The sequence below is a fragment of the Erythranthe guttata genome, chromosome 6 (genome assembly GCF_056151865.1).
Source record: "Erythranthe guttata isolate IM_541 chromosome 6, IM_541, whole genome shotgun sequence".
NCBI lineage: Eukaryota > Viridiplantae > Streptophyta > Magnoliopsida > Lamiales > Phrymaceae > Erythranthe > Erythranthe guttata.
In genome coordinates, this window is record NC_142538.1 from 6,372,694 (window position 1) to 6,392,089 (window position 19,396).

The 19,396-nt window shown below is 31.9% G+C and overlaps 2 protein-coding genes across 2 annotated transcripts; both read left to right on the forward strand.

Annotated features, from left to right (window-relative positions):
* Nucleotides 1-14,450: 14,450 nt before the first annotated feature.
* LOC105951060 (uncharacterized) lies at nt 14,451-15,600 on the forward strand. Its single transcript, XM_012974452.2, has 4 exons — nt 14,451-14,753; nt 14,842-14,949; nt 15,033-15,248; nt 15,429-15,600. The coding sequence occupies exons 1-3, from the start codon at nt 14,490-14,492 to the stop codon at nt 15,246-15,248; spliced, it is 588 nt and encodes a 195-aa protein (XP_012829906.2). The 5' UTR covers nt 14,451-14,489; the 3' UTR covers nt 15,429-15,600.
* Nucleotides 15,601-16,196: 596 nt separating this feature from the next.
* On the forward strand, nt 16,197-18,005 carry LOC105951058 (small ribosomal subunit protein uS15). Its single transcript, XM_012974450.2, has 5 exons — nt 16,197-16,334; nt 16,456-16,528; nt 16,673-16,811; nt 16,898-17,084; nt 17,764-18,005. Exons 1-5 carry the CDS (start codon nt 16,312-16,314, stop codon nt 17,795-17,797), a joined length of 456 nt encoding a protein of 151 aa, XP_012829904.1. The 5' UTR covers nt 16,197-16,311; the 3' UTR covers nt 17,798-18,005.
* Nucleotides 18,006-19,396: the final 1,391 nt, after the last annotated feature.

The window sequence follows — 19,396 nt, forward strand, 5'->3', positions numbered from 1 at the left end:
GAAGCAATAGTGATCTTTTTTTACCCATGACTATCATTGGCGAAGAAAAAATGCCTCGCACGATTCAACCATACGCGTGGCTCCTCTACGTTGAATTTTGGAAAATCCATTGCACCTGATACTTATCGCCATTACCCCCTTGGCTGAACATTCTACTTCTCGACGAAGCATTAGATCCATGACTACCATCACTGTCCTCATCTCCCGAGGACACACCAAGTTGTCTATCCTACGGGTTCCAGTGTTGTCATCGTCCTTGTTCTTGTGCTAGTAATTGTTGCATTGACGTACGGATTTCTTGGAATGAATTTTCCAAAAAAATCCAAATGTTCCTTGTTTGTACCTATTATTTCCACAATTGGTATAATTGCAACCTCATGGCGCGCGGCATTGATACAATCACAACCTCACTCTGATACCAATTGCTACGATTTCAAGGTATAGATCAATAGTTCTTATGGAAAAAACGCAAGAGCTCTTCAAAGAGAAAATTTTATTATGCATAACCCTAATTACACAACGTTGTTCCTACTTATACTCTAAAAAAGAATCCTAATGACTAAGGAAATAATAAAAGACATTAAAAAGATTTTTGCTATGACTAGAACTACTACACTACGTAAACAAAGGAACAATGCAATTCCCACTTCACTCATGACTCTATCTCATGCGAGTAGCGGGAATTTGGCTTCGGTATTACACTGTTGCGTCAAATCGTATCAGCAATTTGTTAAAGCAATTTATTTCTTTATCATATTCATATGTATGTATATCTAACGTATACAAAAAGATTTGGAACTTTAGTTTTCAAGTTTGAAATACTGAAACCTTCCTTTGATGTTTAATTTTTAACAACACCTAATTTAATTTGAATGTTAATTTGTTATAAACTGATGTGATGTAAAAAAAAAAGTTAATCAGAATTTAAATCTCCACATGAATGGTAATATATTCACATGTCGAAACCGTCGGTTTACAAGTCAAAATTGTCGGTTCACAAGTCGCCTTCGGTTCATGTGTAACACCCTACCTTTTCGAAACCCTAATCCATAACCAAAATTCCATAACCCGAAAATCCTTACATAAGAATTATTAGGAATTTAACTACATGACTAACTTAATTGCTTTATGTGCTTTATTTGCTAGATTAACAAGTAATTATTATGTGCCGATTAAATTACATACTTATATGTTTTATGTGCTAAAGATTAATTTGTAGGTTTTTTTGTGCTAAATTAATTTATGTGACTTATGTGAATAAATTAATTTATGTGCTATGCTTAAATTATTCTACTTGGAATTTATTAATTCATGTGATTTTATTATTAAATTATCATAAATATGATTACATGCATATACACTTTTATATATATATATATATATAAGTGTTCTACTACATCCGCAACACATGGGGCGTGGAATGGGGAAACAAAGGGTATGGCAAAGTTTATGCAAATCTGATCACACTGCTTTGCTACGCTACCGATGCATATGTTGTGCATTGTTAAAGACAATTTCCAGATTTATTCTTTTGTGGTATTTTGTTTATCCAATGCATGTATCTTTGAGCTTTGAGACGAGTTAGTTTTCCAGATTTATTTTGTTTATTTCTTGCGAGGCTGTATGACTTATTATGTAGTGGCAAACACGAGGTAATTAACTTTCCAGATTTATTTTGTTTATTTCTTATGGGAAAGTCTTGTTTGTTTCTTGTCAGCCCTATAGGAGAGCATCGGATATTTTAAAATTGTCTTCTCTGATTATTTTTCTTGCCACTGCCGGCGTTTACTTTCCTTATATCATTCGTTAGGATTCATTGTGTGTACCATGAGCTTTCCTTCTGTTATTCGTGAGTAGAGTAATAAAGGTTGAACTTTGTGCATAACTTACTTGTGTTGTTCGATTTCCTCGGAGCTCTAATTTCCTTTAAAACAGGACAGTCAACATTTTACAATTTGTTAAAACTCATCTATTCTTCACAGCCTCCTTCATCACTCTAACCCTAGATGTTCTCCGTCAGATCCCGTCCATCTCCATTACAATCCGTTAAATCTGCTCCATCTCTACTCTTGTCGCTGCCATTGTTGAAATATTTGCCATAAAGCCGATGAGCCGCACACAGTCACGCAAGCGCGAACACATAACCAAACACCTATATACGCACGCACATATGATTTTGGTTACACTAATTCATCTCCGCTGTAACTTGATAATCATGAAAATCAAACCGAAAATATATGAATTATTGTTTGATAATGGTGATCATGATGGTAATGTTGATGATGATGGTAATGTTGGTGTTGATGTACTCACAAGAGTTTTTTTTTCCTTCAGCGTATTTACCTAAGCTGTGTAACTTAGCTGTCTAAGCTGTGTAACTAAGATGTTTGTGTAAATTGTGTAGACGTTGTGGGAAGCATCTATTCTTCTTTTAGTTTTTTATTCACAGTATATTAACTAAGTTGTTGCTTATTAATATAACTAATTTGTGCAACTAAGTTAACTAAGCTGTGCAAATCACCGCGTCACTGTTACTGTTAGTTTTCCTTTGCGATTCCGTTAGAGGGGGAACGTCCTTTAGCAAAATGGTAAAATCAGTGTGTCCTTATAGCTATAGAGAATATATTTAAGGGACTTATAGCAAAATGGTAATATATTCACATGTCGAAACCGTCGGTTTACAAGTCAAAATTGTCGGTTCACAAGTCGCCTTCGGTTCACGTGTAACACCCTACCTTTTCGAAACCCTAATCCAGAACCAAAATCCCATAACCCGAAAATATAAGAATTATTAGGAATTTAACTACATGACTAACTTAATTGCTTTATGTGCTTTATTTGCTAGATTAATTAGTAATTATTATGTGCCGATTAAATTACATAATTATATGCTTTATGTGCTAAAGATTAATTTGTAGATTTTTATGTGCTAAATTAATCTATGTGACTTATGTGAATAAATTAATTTATGTGCTATGCTTAAATTATTCTACTTGGAATTTATTAATTCATGTGATTTCATTATTACATTATCATAAATATGATTACATGCATATACAATTATATATACACGTATATATATATATATATATATATATATATATATATATATATATATATATATATATATATATATATATATATATATATCACTACAACAAAATATGGATAATAGGACACTTTAATTGGGACATTTTTATACAAATGTCGCAAAAATAAGATATTAGGACACTAATTAAATTTTGTCCCAATAATAAAACTTATTGGGACAATTAAATTAATAATTAACAATATTCAATATAATAATGAAAAAAATCAAAAAAGTAAATCTAAAATTTTCTGTTTGGCCGCTCAATTTCTTCTCCACTTTTTCGTCTCCCTCTTCCTCTTTTCAATATTTCTATTGTTTCTTCTCATTACTCATCTTCTCCTCTATCACTTTAGAACGGCATATCTTCTCCCCATCAATTTCACAGGTTATAGTCTTTCTCAAAATTTTCCTCGATTAATCATTATTTTTCGATTCTCCAAGTTCTCTCGTATCTAAGCCCTAATTTATATTTCCAGAACACTATAGGTCGGCAAAGGGTATTATTGAATTCTACGATGAGCCAGTTTCTCACGATTCACGAACGGGCGATGGTGCTCTCACTTGCTCAGACGACGATACCCCCTTCCCAAAACAGGTGTTTAGGGTTTTGTGTTAATAGCTCTTTAAAAAAAATTCCATTTCCGAGAATTGAAGATTGGTAATTAGAATGAAAATATTTAGTCACAAACAACCTTCATTCACCACTTTGCTTTCGTAGAACACTAGTGGACAAACAATAAATAAAGACATGAGTGACTTTATGTGTTGAATTCCGTATGTGTTTATTGATCTGTTATATGGTTTTCAATTTATAGCTGCTTTGTAGCATTTTGTATAGTTTACAGTAGAAATATTGAGGCTTAAATTATAATCTTATAAAATTATTTGAGTCCATTAGCTCATTCACATTGATTTATTTTTTTCACTTTGCTTTTGCTACATTGAATTGTATTTTGATTATGTAATTTGTACATGGAGATTACTATGGTTTGCACTGCAGGACATTGATGTTGGGCATCCTTTGGATGAAATTTTTGTTATCCCGTCATATAAGGAGTGATTCGTTACAGGTTCCTATTGTTTTATGAAATATGACTCTACACAAGATCCCCTTACTTTTTTGTCTTGTCAATCCATGCTCCTTATTTGTGGCTTTGACATACCCTGACCTTTGAATTTGACATATCCAATTTTACTAGACTTATCTTTTTACCATTGTCAAGTCTTGTTCAAGGGAATCATTAATAGTGTGGCAGGTAAGGCAATATCCTTTACTTTTCAGCTACATCTATATGATAATCATAATTTGGTTGCAATTTTTTTTGTAATTTTTTTTGCCAAAATCTTCTTGGAATAATGACTTTGGCAGAATGGGCATTGCAATGTTTGTTGGTTTACTATGGAATTAAAAATATGACCTGTTACATGTTTGTAATGATTGTTAGGTAAAGACAGAGAGAGATATGACCCTGCAGATTCTAGTTTGAGATCTCGTATAACCGTTTCCGCCATCTTTTCGTAAAACCAATCTTTCGAGTAAGATTCAAAATTTAAATACATGATTTGTTTTTAGCATTTATACCTGTAAAGTATATATGGTGTTTCTTTCTTATCCTTATATTAAAAGTTAAATATAATATGGAAATTTTAGTTATATTGTGATTCTCTCTTCTTGAAGTTTCTAAAATGTATCAATCATACTCTATGAGATCAAAACTATTCATATGAGGATCGAAGAATCATGTTTACATCTCTCCTTTTCTTTGTTCATAATTTCCAGGGTCTTCTTGGTTGACTAAACTTGGCACTAGCTGTTGCTTTGAACAACAACCCTGAGGTAATCATGATATGATTTCTCTTATAGTTTATAATATGTGGGTATATACATATTATATTATTATATCATGGTCTTAGATGCATATAAGCTTAAATAATGATCTAATAATCAGTTCATGAGCATGCATTGATATCTCAATCCTTGTTTCTATATTAGTTCTTGGCAATAATGTTCACTTTGAAGGTTCACAAATTTTGGATGTTTTCCCCCCTCTTATGTTCTAGTGTAAATCTGTAATTAATAATTACAATGATTTATATTATTTCCTGTGCAGGTTGATTTGGATGACAATGGTGATTGATGCTAAGCAAATGCCGGTCATGTTGAAGTTTTCCCAGTCTTAGCATCACAACCAAATGAAATATTCATTCTGACTTCTGCTAGATTAGAACATTGTACATGTAAATCACGTTTTAAGCTCATTTTCATTATGTGAATATGAGATGGAATTTTATTGGCATCTCATAGAAATACATATGATTGTTTGTCACATTAACTATGGATTTTATTAATGAAATACAAATTATTTGATCTTATGTCTTTTGTATTTTGGGAGATTTTATATTTCGTTGGAAGACATTTGAAATTAGCATTATAGTGTTTCAGACATTTTATGGGATATTTATATTTTTCTATATATTTGTAAATGTCCTAATATAAGTTTAAAGACAAAAATAAGTGTCTCATAAAACTTTATTAACGTATATGTATTTCGATAATGAGATGTTTATATGTGTCCTTTTAACATATAAAATGGACATTTAAAAGTGCCCCAATAAAATTTAGTATAGGGACACTTTAAATGTCCCAAAACTTTATAGGACACTGATACATGCGACACTTACAATAAGTGCCCTAATAAATGTAAATGTCTCAATATGCATCATATTAGGACATTTATTCGTGTCCTGAAAGAGACTTTTTGTTGTAGTGTATATATATATATATATATATATATATATATATATATATATATATATATATATATATATATATATATGTGTGTGTGTGTGTGTGTGTGTGTGTAAGAGAGAATTAGTGATTTATTAAATTAGGAAAAAGATGCATGCTTTGTACACTTGGTAAAGAGTGAGAACTTACACTAATTCTTCACTCAAGCATGCTAAGTATCCAAAAGGACACTCTTCCATCTTCATGATTTTACACATCACTCCACACTTGTCTTCTCTCCTCCATTTCCACCGAAGCACCACCACCTCCATTGGCCACCACCTCATCTTCCTCCAAGAAAAAAATAAGAAAATTCAAGATGCAAATTTCCTATATAAGCTTCACTCTTGAATATGCTAAAAACATGACCATAAAACACACTTGCCTTATTACGGGAGATCAAAAGTCCTCCCAACTTGATATCAAAGCACTCACATTCTCCATTCGACTTGATTGGTTTGATTTTGGAGCAACCTCTTAAAGGAGGTAACATTTTGTTTAGAAGAGTCTTCATTTTCCCCTTCATTTTCTTCCTCTAAAAACCCTCTTTTCTTTTGAAGGTTTTTCTTTCGGCCAACACCCCTTTATTTTCGGTATTAGCTAGGAAATCTTCAATTTCTTCCTGCAATTAAAGAGTATCATAGTATGAAAAAGAATTTTCAAAATTATCTAAAAGATTTCTTCACTTTTCGAAAATTAGGGCTTTTTGTGTAAAAACCGAAATCTTGTGCTACTCTTGCAATTTATGTAATTGCATGTCTAATCCATGCTATAATATGTGAATCTAAGTATTTTGTGGTTAGAGATTTAGATCTTTTGTAAATTTGGAAATTTTGGCAAAAGATAGTGAGTTTTTAAGATTTTTGGGGTTGCATGTGTAGATCTATGAATCTTAAGGGCTAATCTGCAATTTATCGAAATTTCAGCTCGAAAAATGTTCGAATCATCAAATTTCCGTAGGTAGCAAGTGGAATTTTGTTTATTCAACATAAGCTCATAGTTCGGAGTTAGTAATTCGTACAAAATCAGTTTTTAGCTAAAACACCACTTGCTTGGTATTTTAATTTTTAAAAATTCTATTTTTGACGAAACTGCAAAATTAATTTTGAATCTGAATATTTATTTAGATAAGAGTCGTATAATTAAATTTGAGAGTTTTTGGAAGTCATTTACTATTAATTTAAAATATTTGTTATGTATGTGTCATAAATGAAATTTTTGTGCTTTAATCATTGTGTTTTGAGATTCTTAACAAATTAATTATGGGAATATGAATTTATTGCTTAAAACTCTGAGCTCATATATGTTAAGGGGCTATAAGAATTTTGTGGTAATAATTATGAATAGAAGTGGGAGAAATTCCATCAATGAAGGATAAAGATGTTAGTACTTTAAGGGCATGATTTGTGACTTTGTGTGGTTAAATGATATTCTTAATTATGTTTTGGGGCTGCATGGCTTGTGTGTGTGAGAGAGTGTGTGCCGTGTGTGTACTGTGAGGTGTGATAGTGTGTGTGATTTAAATATATATATATATATATATATATATATATATATATATATATAAATAAGAGGGAAAGAAAAAAACGATTAGAGCTTTCCGGATCGATTGGTGATTGTTGGCCGAAAACCTACACGCAAGTGCACGTATCGTACAAGTAATATAGTGGACGATTAAGTCCGGATATCGAACTCACAGGGAATATTTAATTACTTAATCCTAGACGCTGAATTCTCCCAATTATTATCAAGTCCACCCTACACAGTCGACTTTAGAGAGAAAATTAACTAAATTAAACTAAACTAAATTAAAGCAAATTAAAACGACAAAGCAAGAAAGCAAATTAAACACGAAGATTTATCAGAGTAAACAAGCCTAGGATTTTATTCTTCCCCCTATGTGATTATTATTCCCCCAATTCCTTCAATTATGCAAGCAATTAACCCGGATTATTAACCTGAGATGCTAAAATAATCATAACCCGCTTCCGCGTGTATTACGATTCTAATAGTCTAGATTCAATTACTATATTCCTATGCAATTAATTCTAGAACACAGCATTAAGCATAAATCTCAATAATGGCTACCTAAGAGATTAACTATATTCCTATGTTAATACCACAAAGGCTCTTCTACCACAGTTCTAATTATTAACCCGATCTTCCGATTCATGCGATTAACAATAACATAAAAGCACATAAGTTGATCAAGTTCATGCACTTAATAAAACAAGTAGGAGAAATAATCCGCTTGATTAAAGGAAAAACGCAAATAAAATAAGTCATAAACGATAAATCTATGCTTGGAGTCTTCGAATTCTTCGTCTTCGTTATTGGAACACATACACCAGCACGCCACAAGAACCCACTGTTCAGGAGTGTTATTTGAACTCCGTCCTTGAAGAATTTATGAAATCCACTCAAGCATATATCCGAAGACTGGAGATACAGTTGGAAGAATTCAAGCGCCAGAGGTCTCTTGAAAATATTTCAGACGATATCGAGAATGGTTGCAACAAAGAAAATCCGTCTGAAACTTGTAGTGAGAAAAATCCTTTAGACCTAGAAAATAGTGTCGATGAGAGGGAAAAAGAAATTACGAAGACGCTTAAGGATGATGAATCTGACAATGTAATCGAGCTAAACTCCAAAGATTTCTCGGAACAAGAGAAGAAGGAGATGGATGTGGTTAGTGCAAATACTCAAATTGAGGATATTATTGTTGTTCATGACGTGGCTTTGAAGGCATCAATAGAGGTTGATGAGAAGACGAATGTGTTTGAAGAGGAGGTTATACGCAGACTTTAGGTTTTTGTGTACCGATTTGAGGAAGCGGGTGATGAAGATCCTATCTTAGCTTTGTACCGATTGATTACAACCAAGAAAGACTACAAGCTAAAGTGGACCCTAACATATTGCAATCTTATCCCGGTATTGGTTGCAATTGAAGTGAAAGAGCTCATGGATGGATGCGCAATCTACAAGGCTTTGGATTGGACATAACAATTTTAAGAAGCAAAGTCTGACTGAAGACGTAAAACTTAGCGCTTCTCGGGAGGCAACCCAAGCTTTACTGTTTTTCATATTTTTCTTTAATTTTATGTTTTGTTTTTATTTTCATAGGCATGCACTCTAATTAATCTAATTGAATTTTAATTTTCAGGGTCGAAAACATGATCAAGGGGTCCAGACGGCCGTCCGAAATTGCAAGCAAAATCCCAGACGGCCGTCTGGGAAACAGAAGGCCACAATCTGCAGCTCTGTCTGTGGGACGGCCGTCCGAAAAATAGGTGTAAAGCTGGGACGGCCGTCCCACAACCAGTAAGGAGAAAAAAAAAATTCGGACGGCTGTCCGAAATTTAGCACAAAAACCGGGACGGCCGTCCGAACCTAGTTGGGGCGTTTTAAATTAGAAAAAATCAGATTTCTCCCCCCATTTTTCCTAAACCCTTCTCCTTCCTTCTCTCAAACTCCCACACACAAATTTTCGAATTTTTTCGAATTTCTCTTCCAAAATTCACAAATTTCACACAAAAAATTAGATCACACATACTTGAACTCTTTTCTTTTATTGGTATTGACAGGGAGGCTAGAGAATCGAACCAAATTCTCCAAAATCTACTTATTTAAGTGAGCTAGGGAGGAGCACCCCGATCACATCGACTCCGACTAAATCAGGTTTTTTTCTATCCTTAAACATTGTACTAATTTCGTTGAGGGCAACGAAAATTTTAAGTTTGGGGGTGAAAAAAACATGTTTTTGTGCTTATTTATTTTAGTTTGCATGCATTAGGTTTTATTTATTTTTATTGCTTTTCTCGTTTTTTCTGGAATATAAAAAAAATTGCTTGAGTCGAACGCATCGATGAGTTATGATGATGAGAGATGATCAATGTTTGATGATGAAATTGATTTTTTTGTTGTGATAAGGATTAGATGTTTGTTTAGCTTTCGATTCAACGGAACTTAGAAACGAATTATTGCTAGGAATCACACTGTGTGCATTGCTTTGGTTGAATGTTTTGTATTTTAAATTTGGAATTAATTTGTGCTAGATCATGCTATATATGTTCGGTTTTAGAACTCAACTTAGGAAATTTATGATACGAAGTATTGAGTAGTGAGTGATTTGGGATATGATTTGGACATTCTTTGAACCGTTTGAGCCTTTCAACCCGATCTTTTTATCGAAATTATCCTTAGAACCTTGATTTGAGCCTCGGAGAAAATGTGTTCTTTCTTTTAGCCAATGTGTATAAGGTAGAAAAGTGGAGATTCTTGAAAAATTACCCCTTGGAGTTCGATCAAAATTTTTTATAATATAGAATTAATTGCGTAGGAATACATTGATTGAATCTAGAGTATTAGAATTGTAGTACACGCGGAAGCGGGTTATGATTAATTTAGCATCTCAGGTTAATAATCCGGGTTAATTACTTGCATAATTGAAGGAATTGGGGAATAATAATTACATAGGGAGAGAATAAAATCCTAGGCTCGTTTACTTTGATTAAATCTTCGCTTTACATTGCTTTCTTGTTTTTGCTTGCTTTTTAATTGAGTTTAAATTAGTTAATTCTCTCCAAATTCGACTGTGTAGAGTGAGCTTGATAATAATTGCTAGGATTTAGCGTCTAGGATTAAATAATTAAATATTCTTTGTTGGATCGATATCCGAACTTAATTGCCCACTTTATTATTTGTACGATACGTGCACTTGCGTGTAGGTATATATTACACACAACAGGAGCCATGGTGCATAAATAATTTAGTTAGTTTGATACTCAACAGTTTTCTCCACATTTAACACATTCTCGAATTTTTCATTTGCAGGGGATTCTAGGTCTCTTAGAAGGTAGAGCTATATGATCAACAATGACAGTTGTTATATTGATAGAATTTGACAGAACTAATATATGTATTATTCCATACTAAGAATGAAATAATATGGAATGTAAAGGTGGAAAATGTTATTTTTAAAGTATATTGTCTCAATGAAATTTTATTGATTAAAATATGCTTCTAGGAATGTTGTTAAATTCAATTTTAATGCAATTCAATTACTAATCAATTTTTTTTGTCTAAATTATGGCCACTTCTTGAGGTATGCTCAAATTACAAAAAAACTCTTTTATGTTTGGGTACACCCCTCATCTATGTATTGTTTTACATGTTTCTTACGGTGTCAATTTTACCTACTCAATGAAGGATTTTTCGTAAGAAAGTACATAGTTGAAGAGTGTGCTTGTAATTATCCAAATATGAAGATTTTTTTCGTAGTTTAGACTTCCCTCGGAGAAATTATTTACCTTTTAAATCTATGAATTTTTGCTATTATGTTCCCAACTTAAAAATATCACCCAAAATTTATGAGTTTCTTTTATTTTGGATACAAAAATTTAAGTTATTTTTAGATTTCTGGAAAAAAAAAATTGGACTTTCATCCTAAAAATTCTCAATTTCATCTTTTACGTTCAAACACTACAAAAAATATTTTTTAGAACCACTTGTCAATACCATCGGAGTGTTATGTAATAAAGTAGAAAAAAAATTGTCCAAGTAATAAAGTCAAAAAATATATATTTATGTCATATAAATATAGGGGCTATTTGACAAACACCCCTCATTCAAATTTGACTTCATAATAACTCAATTTTATTAATTCATATTTGACATAAGTCCATTTGACTTAAATTACCCGAAATGCCCCTATCATACTCTCTCTCCAAAATAACTTCTTACAACTAACGTTACTTCAGTTTCTTTTTTTATTCTTTTTTTTTCCAGAAAAACTATGGTTTTTTTTAATTTCAATTTTAAAACAAAATATTGCTTTTATTTTATTTTTATCCTTTTTATATTTTTTCCACCAAATTAAAAAAAAATATGATTTTTAACACCCAATTTTTATTTTTTTCATTCTTTTTTCATTTTTTTTCATTTTTTTAATATTTTCCACCAGGGTTACAAATATTAAAATTCACTATATACTCATCGGAAACTACTACAAATTTATCGAAAACCAATGTAAAATTTCCGTAAAATTTACTGTGAAATTAATGGAATCCACTTTAATATTAACATAATCCACAACAAACTTATCGAAATCCACTAAAAACATACGCAATACCCTACTAACACAACTGAAAAAATAACAAAAAGAAAGAAATAAATTCAATATTTCAAAATTCACTATTTGAAACTTAAACCACTTCTATGTTCAGGAAAAAGTGAACCATTACACCACCACCAACAAGGCCGACGAGAATCACTAAATCAATCTGAATAAGAAAAAAATTAATTAGCAAATGAAAACTAATTTTCAAAAGCAAACATTGGTGTCACACCATCGTTGGTAGGAACAAAATCCAGGAAGCTTCCATAAACAAATTCTTTCCAACCTACTAATATTGCATAATTCTGTTGAAACGAAAAATGAATGAGGGAACAATAATGAAACCCACTATGTATAAACAGCTATATAAATATAAAAACCACTCTTTATAAACTGCTATATAAATTTGAAAACTAGTCTGTATAAACAACTATATAAATATGAAAATCACTCTGTATAAACAGCTATATAAACATGAAAACCACTATGTATACTTATCGAAATTCAGTATAAATTTATCGAAAACCACTATAATTTTATTGAAATCCACTATAAAATTAACGAAGTCCACTATACAATACAACAGAAGAACAATAACAAACATATATGAACTTGGAATTCACTCAAATTTTATCGAAATCCACAATAAACTAAGACGCAAACACAAACTAAGAAAATATTGAATACTATTCAATAGATCTAGTGAAGGATAACTAACACCCAACAAAATATAAATCAAAATTTCAATTACACGTTGCATATCTCATGACAAATCAGTGGCTGTGCAATTATTGAAACATTCAACTCATGAACTAAATCATAAAGCAATCTATACATTATATATATACATTTGAAATTGACTTTAACACAACAATTTTCTCAAGATAAGCACCATTGAAAGTCAAACCGCTTGAATCCAATTTCCTCATATCATCAAATGTGAAAATTGGCTCTTCTGATATTATCAGCCATTTTTAATAGGGTTAAATACAAAAATACCCCTGTACTATGGACTTTGTATCATATACACATAAATACAAAAACCCCCTGATGTTATATTTTTCCAAAATATGACGAAAATACCCATGTTAAGCCTATGAATATGAGGGTTTGTTTGAGCCATTTTCACTATATTTTTTAACATTTTCGGTAAATTTTACTTGGGAAACTTAGATATTTTTATTTTTTTCTTCAAAACATTTAATTACTTAGATTTTTTTTCTTTATTTTCTAAATAAATCCTTTTATTTTTGTCATTTTGAATTTCTTAACAATAATAGGATTGTAAAGATGTTTGTAATCTTAGGATGTTTGAACTATAGGACGACATTTAAGAAAATAAATATGAAGAAACTCAAAATGTCAAAAATAAAAGGTTTTATTTAGAAAATTAAAAAAATATAAGCAATTAGATGTTTTGGAGAAAAAAATATAAATACCAAAAAAAATGTCACGTAAAATTAACTGAAAATGGTAAAATATATAGTGGAAAATAACTCAAACTATATATATATATATATATATATATATATATATATATATATATATATATATATATATATATATATATATATATATATATATATATATATGCTTAAGTAGGGGTATCGTTGTCATATTTTAAAGAAAATGTAATGTGAGGGGGGTTTTTGTATTTATGTGTAGTACAGGGGTATATGATACAAAGTTCATAATACATGGGTGTTTTTGTATTTAATCCTTTTTAACATGATGTAAATACAAGTATGTATCAGATAAACTCCCTTTTCTTTTATTTTAAAAAATCATATATACATATTAAATTGTTATTATATATACAAAAGTCGAAATCCTAAAGTCAAAAACCCCATTCTTTTTTCTTGTCCATAATCTTCCTATTAGAAAATAGTGGCATAATTCAATTATATATACAAGTTCAATAAAAAAAAGGATATTAACTAAAATTTTCATGAACTGCTTTCCTGCAAATAAAGAAAAAAAATACCCATTTGTTTAGCGTTGTCATCACCACACCACCGCACGCCAACATACTTTTGGTAGGAAGCGACTAGGTTAAAAGAATTGAGAAAAAAAATACCCATTTGTTAGAAAAAACGTGACTACGTAAAAAGAATTGAGAAAGGGTAAAACTGGTTATTAATAATATAATCTACAGAATAAAATATAATTGGATTTATCTCCAAAAGGGAGGAAAAAAAATGATCTAGTTTAATGATACAATGCATATGAGGGGTTATCCCTGATAATCCCATAAATATAAGGGAAAAGATAATTTAACCGTTAAGTTGAAGGGTCATCTTGTCCCATTTTATAGTATAACGGGGTATATGCGACACTGGTCATAATACACGGTGAAATTTGTATTTAACATATATATATATATATATATATATATATATATATATATATATATATATATATATATATATATATATATATATATATTATATATAAAAATTTGCAAGAAACGACTAGGGCTTTGCGATCAGAGAGAGATGACTTGTTCTGGATCCCGCGGCGACGACAACATGAAAGTTTCTGAATCGCACGGCAAGGAATCGAAGGAGAAGAAGCCGAAAACGAAGAAGCGCAAGTTGCAATCGAAAAACAGCATGAGGGTTTCGGAGAAATCGAAAACGAAGAAGCGCAAGTCATTGAAATCAGAAACTAGGGTTTCAAAAATTGAAACAGAGGAGGAGAAAATGGAGAGGAAGCGCAAGAGAAGGATCGCTATATTGAAGGAGAGAGAAGTGATCGCGGTATATCCCCTTTTTTGCTTTTAATTTCTGCTAATTTTTTTTAATATTTTTATTTGTTCTAATAATTAATTTAGTATCATAATTAAAGGGAGGCACCGCAGTCGTATTTGACAGAGATGATCCAGACACATGTATTCTTGGAGGGTATCTCAGAAAACTTGTCAACCTAGCAATCCATTTCTATAACGAAAAAAACGTATGTTTTTTTTTTTTTTTTCCATTTTTTTTAGGTCGAAATAGAAAGAATGAATTGATAATTCTGTATGAATGTGTTTGCAGAGCACAAATTACCATTTGGTGCACATGATCAAAGCAATCCAGTCTCTATGCCAGGGTTCGGTTTTCAGTATGACATTTACCGTGAAGCGTCCCGACGAAGATGATTCCGATGCCATAACTTTAGATGCAGAGGTTTATAGGGGAATCCCAGATACCGTAGTACACTTTGTTCGTGTGCTCGATGATGCACCTTCACTTTCATCTCTTACTACTTAGGTAAATTTTTTTTTTTTTGCTGCGTTCTGGTTTTAGTAATCCGTTCATATACATCAATGTATGAACGGGTGTATTTGTTACTTGTTGCAAATCTAGATGTTCGGTTTTTTTTTTTTCTTCGTACGACTTGGAAATATATTAAACGAAGGTTTAACACGTTCTCGGATTTTTCGTTTGCAGGTAATTCCAGGTTTCGGAGAAGATAGAGCTATATAGTTATCGAATTGTGTTCATATTAAGATCAACATTGATAGTTGTTATGTTGATGGAATTTACTAGAACTAATATATTATTCCATAATAACAATGGAATAATAATAATAATAACAAATATTGAATGCGAAGGTGGAAAATGTTATTTTTGAAGTCTATTGCCTCAATGCAGTTTTATTGATGAAAAATTCTTCTAGGAATGCTAATTTTGTTGTCTATCAACCTGAATGAGATTGTTCACTACCAATTTTTTTTTATTTTTTTTTTTGGAAGAACGAAGGAACTCGCAACCAACTATATAAGTTCACTTAATAAATCTACACTCTCGTATAATAGTTTGTAAATTATACAAGAGACGTTAAATACATTAGGCTAACTATGTATGACAAGTTCGATCTAGTGACCATTGGCAAGAGGATTCGAAATTAGGTCAATTAACACAAACTCACTTGCTCCAACTGTTAGGCTATTCCGTTACGGGACTTAGCTACCAATTTCTTATTTTTGGGATAGGGGTTACTTATTGGCTTGTTAAATTCAGTTTTAATCCAATCCAATTACTGATTAAACAAAGAAGAATAAAAAAAAGTATTTAAAAATAACCAAATTTGAGGGAGGAAATAAAAAAAGAAAAAAAGAAAACCACTGAAATTGAAAATTGGAGGCCCATAGTTGTTTCAGTAATTGGGCCGTGAAGATAAACCCAACAGAAATGCAATCAGCATCGTATTAAAACCCCAATTCGTTAAAATACACTTATGAGCTAGGGTTTGTGTTCATTCTTCTCGGAAGCAAAAGAGAAAACTCCATCTGAGTGAACGCAGTGCCGCGCCACCGCCGCCGCCGCCGCCATGGGTCGTATGCACAGCCGCGGGTGAGCCTCCATCCGTCGTCTCATTTTATTCTACTAGTCCAGCAATTTTACATTTTTTTGAATACATTTTCGTCGTAGCATCACATTTATTTGATGCATTCTATTTTCATTTTGGTTACAGAAAGGGTATTTCTGCTTCAGCCCTACCTTACAAGAGAACTCCTCCCAGCTGGCTCAAAATCTCCTCCCAAGATGTAATTTTTTTTTCTTTCTAATTTCACATTTCTGCTTGATTTTTCGTATTTAATTGGACGCAATTTGAACTTATATGAGTGTTCATATATTAATTTGTTGAACTTATATAAGTGTTCATATATTAATTTGTTGAAATTGTCAAGGTTGATGAGAATATCTGCAAGTTTGCGAAGAAGGGGATGACGCCGTCACAGATTGGTGTGATTCTTCGTGATTCCCACGGCATTGCTCAAGTTAAGAGCGTTACCGGCAGCAAAATCCTTCGTATTCTCAAGGCTCACGGTATATATAACGAATTTCTCCGAATCAAAATGTATTTTTTTAAAATTCATTTTTGGATTATTGATTTGGGTTATTGAAATGGTTAGGGTTGGCGCCGGAGATTCCTGAGGATCTTTATCACTTGATCAAGAAGGCAGTAGCAATTAGGAAGCATTTGGAGAGGAACAGAAAGGATAAGGATTCAAAGTTTCGGTTGATTTTGGTGGAGAGCAGGATTCATCGATTGGCTCGTTACTACAAGAAGACCAAGAAGCTCCCACCTGTCTGGAAATAGTAATTATCTTCCTCTCTCTTTTCTTCTGTTCTTTTCGTTTATTAGCTTTACTATTGAATCATTAACTTATACAGATTATAGAGTGGTGTTTGCTTTTTTTACTGGGGCATAATGAATTTTACCTTTAGTTGTTATAGATGAATAAATTCCGGGTGTTCTTTTTTGACATTATCGATTAATGGCACGAACTAAATTGGTATGAGTTTATTATAGCTAACATGAGTTGGTATAAAGAACTGCAGAATTAGGTATTTATTTTAGGTTTTGCTTTATGTTCTGCTATTCTCGAACAGGTTATGTTAAAAGTGATGTCATATTAGTGCAGTTCGAATGCTATATATTTGACGATACATTTGAAATTCCTGGAGATACTAATATGGTGGAATATTAGCTTCTGTAACATGAAATGAAATCGGTATCATTAATAAATATTGCTAGATTTCTACTACCGGAGAGAGTTGATGACGTTTTTTGTTTGTGCAACGAACTTGTATTATTTCCAAGAAACAGTTAATTCTTTTGAAACAACTAAAGGAATACCTTGTTTCGTGTTCGTTTGCTGTTTTGGAGTGCATATGTGTGTGTGTTGTTACTAATCATTCTTTGTAATTTTAGATTTATATGTAATGCACCTTGTCTCCTTTTTCAAATTCTTGACGTGAACTTAATCTCGTGCAGCGAATCAACTACGGCCAGCACACTCGTGGCATAAGCTGTGAATTTTCCAGGGTATTCGGTAGAGCAATGACAAAGATGCATCATCTTTCATGAGTCAGTACACTGGATTTTTTTTTTTTTTTTTTTTTTTTGTATTTTAGCAAAAAAGAAATGTTGTGTTGGTATTGAAATTTTATCTGTGTTTATTTGACAATTTTAGTAGAAAGTGAATGACAGATTTTAAATTTGATTCACTTGTTCAATTGATTATGGACTTGACCTTTTTTTGCTTTTATGTTTCAAGTGTTTTTAGCTATACTGTCAAGTATGGCCTTTAAGCCATTTTTCGATTACCTTCAATTAGCTATGAAAAGACCTCAATTGTTTATGCTTTTAAGATCTTTATATGACAAAAATTGCCAGTCCACAAAATTAAAAGTTGAATATTATGATTGAAACATCCTAAAAGATGAAGTGAGATCAATATTGATAATTGTTTTGTTGATGGAATTGCTAGCACTAGTATTCTATTATTCCATGATAAATCTATTGCCATTCGGGAAGCTTGTCACTTCAAAGGTGGAAAATGTTGATGTTTGCAGCCGATTGTCTCAATGCAATTTTATTTAGGCCGCGGCTATATGTAATACTAATTTCAATCGTGCATGCAAGACCAAATTAAAGAAATATTCTAAAAGATCTATTTTATTAAGATGAAATGACGAGTATATCCATAAATTAAATTGGATTTTGTTTGTTCATGCAAGATCAAATAACAAAAAAAAAAAAAAAAAAAAAAAAAAACCCGCCCCCCCTTGAAACTCTTCCCCGTCGACATACATGCGCCGCCCAAATTCTGCCGCCGCAAGCTCCTCGCCGACCGCCACCGCTCACAACCATAAGCGACCTAAACCCATTCAACAATGCCGTCGACGTCGGTATTTTTCAACTTTGATTGAAAATTTCGAAAAGGGTTATTTAAATTCGATAAATCCGTAGTTTTATTTTGTTAAAATAACATTAAGAAGCTTCCGTTGATGAATTGTTGTTTGGTGGGCAGATTTTTGATTTGTTTTGATTCATATTCATTCGACCTGCAAATGTCGTTTTTGAAAGGGAAAATTCGACATTTGTAGGTCGAATTTGGCTGCTATATTTCAACACATGTCGATTTTCATTACTGTTTCTCGTCATTTTGAACGATTTCTAACCATAATAATCGACGCCAATATGTCGTTTTTCATGGTCAGGAATCAACATCTTCTAGATGTCGAGAAACATTAATAGAAATCTACACCAAGATGTCGATTTGTATGGTCAGAAATTGACATCTACAAGATGTCGAAATTTAACCTTTTGAATTTTTTTTAATATAATTGTTGTTGGTTTTTTGTAGAGGATGCTCGTGTACGACAGACCGCTTCCGAGCGAAAGAGGAAATCCACAGTATGTCATCCTCATGCTCCCCCCTGCTGCACCCCAAGCACCAGTTCTTAGAGCGTATAAATCGAAGAAGAAGAAAAATATATGATTTATGTTCGATTTTTAGGATATATGATACATTTTCTAGATTTATGTTACATTTTCTAGACGTATGTTAGATTATGTCGATTTCGTTGAATTTTGGTGGATTTTTGATTTTGTGGATTTTTAT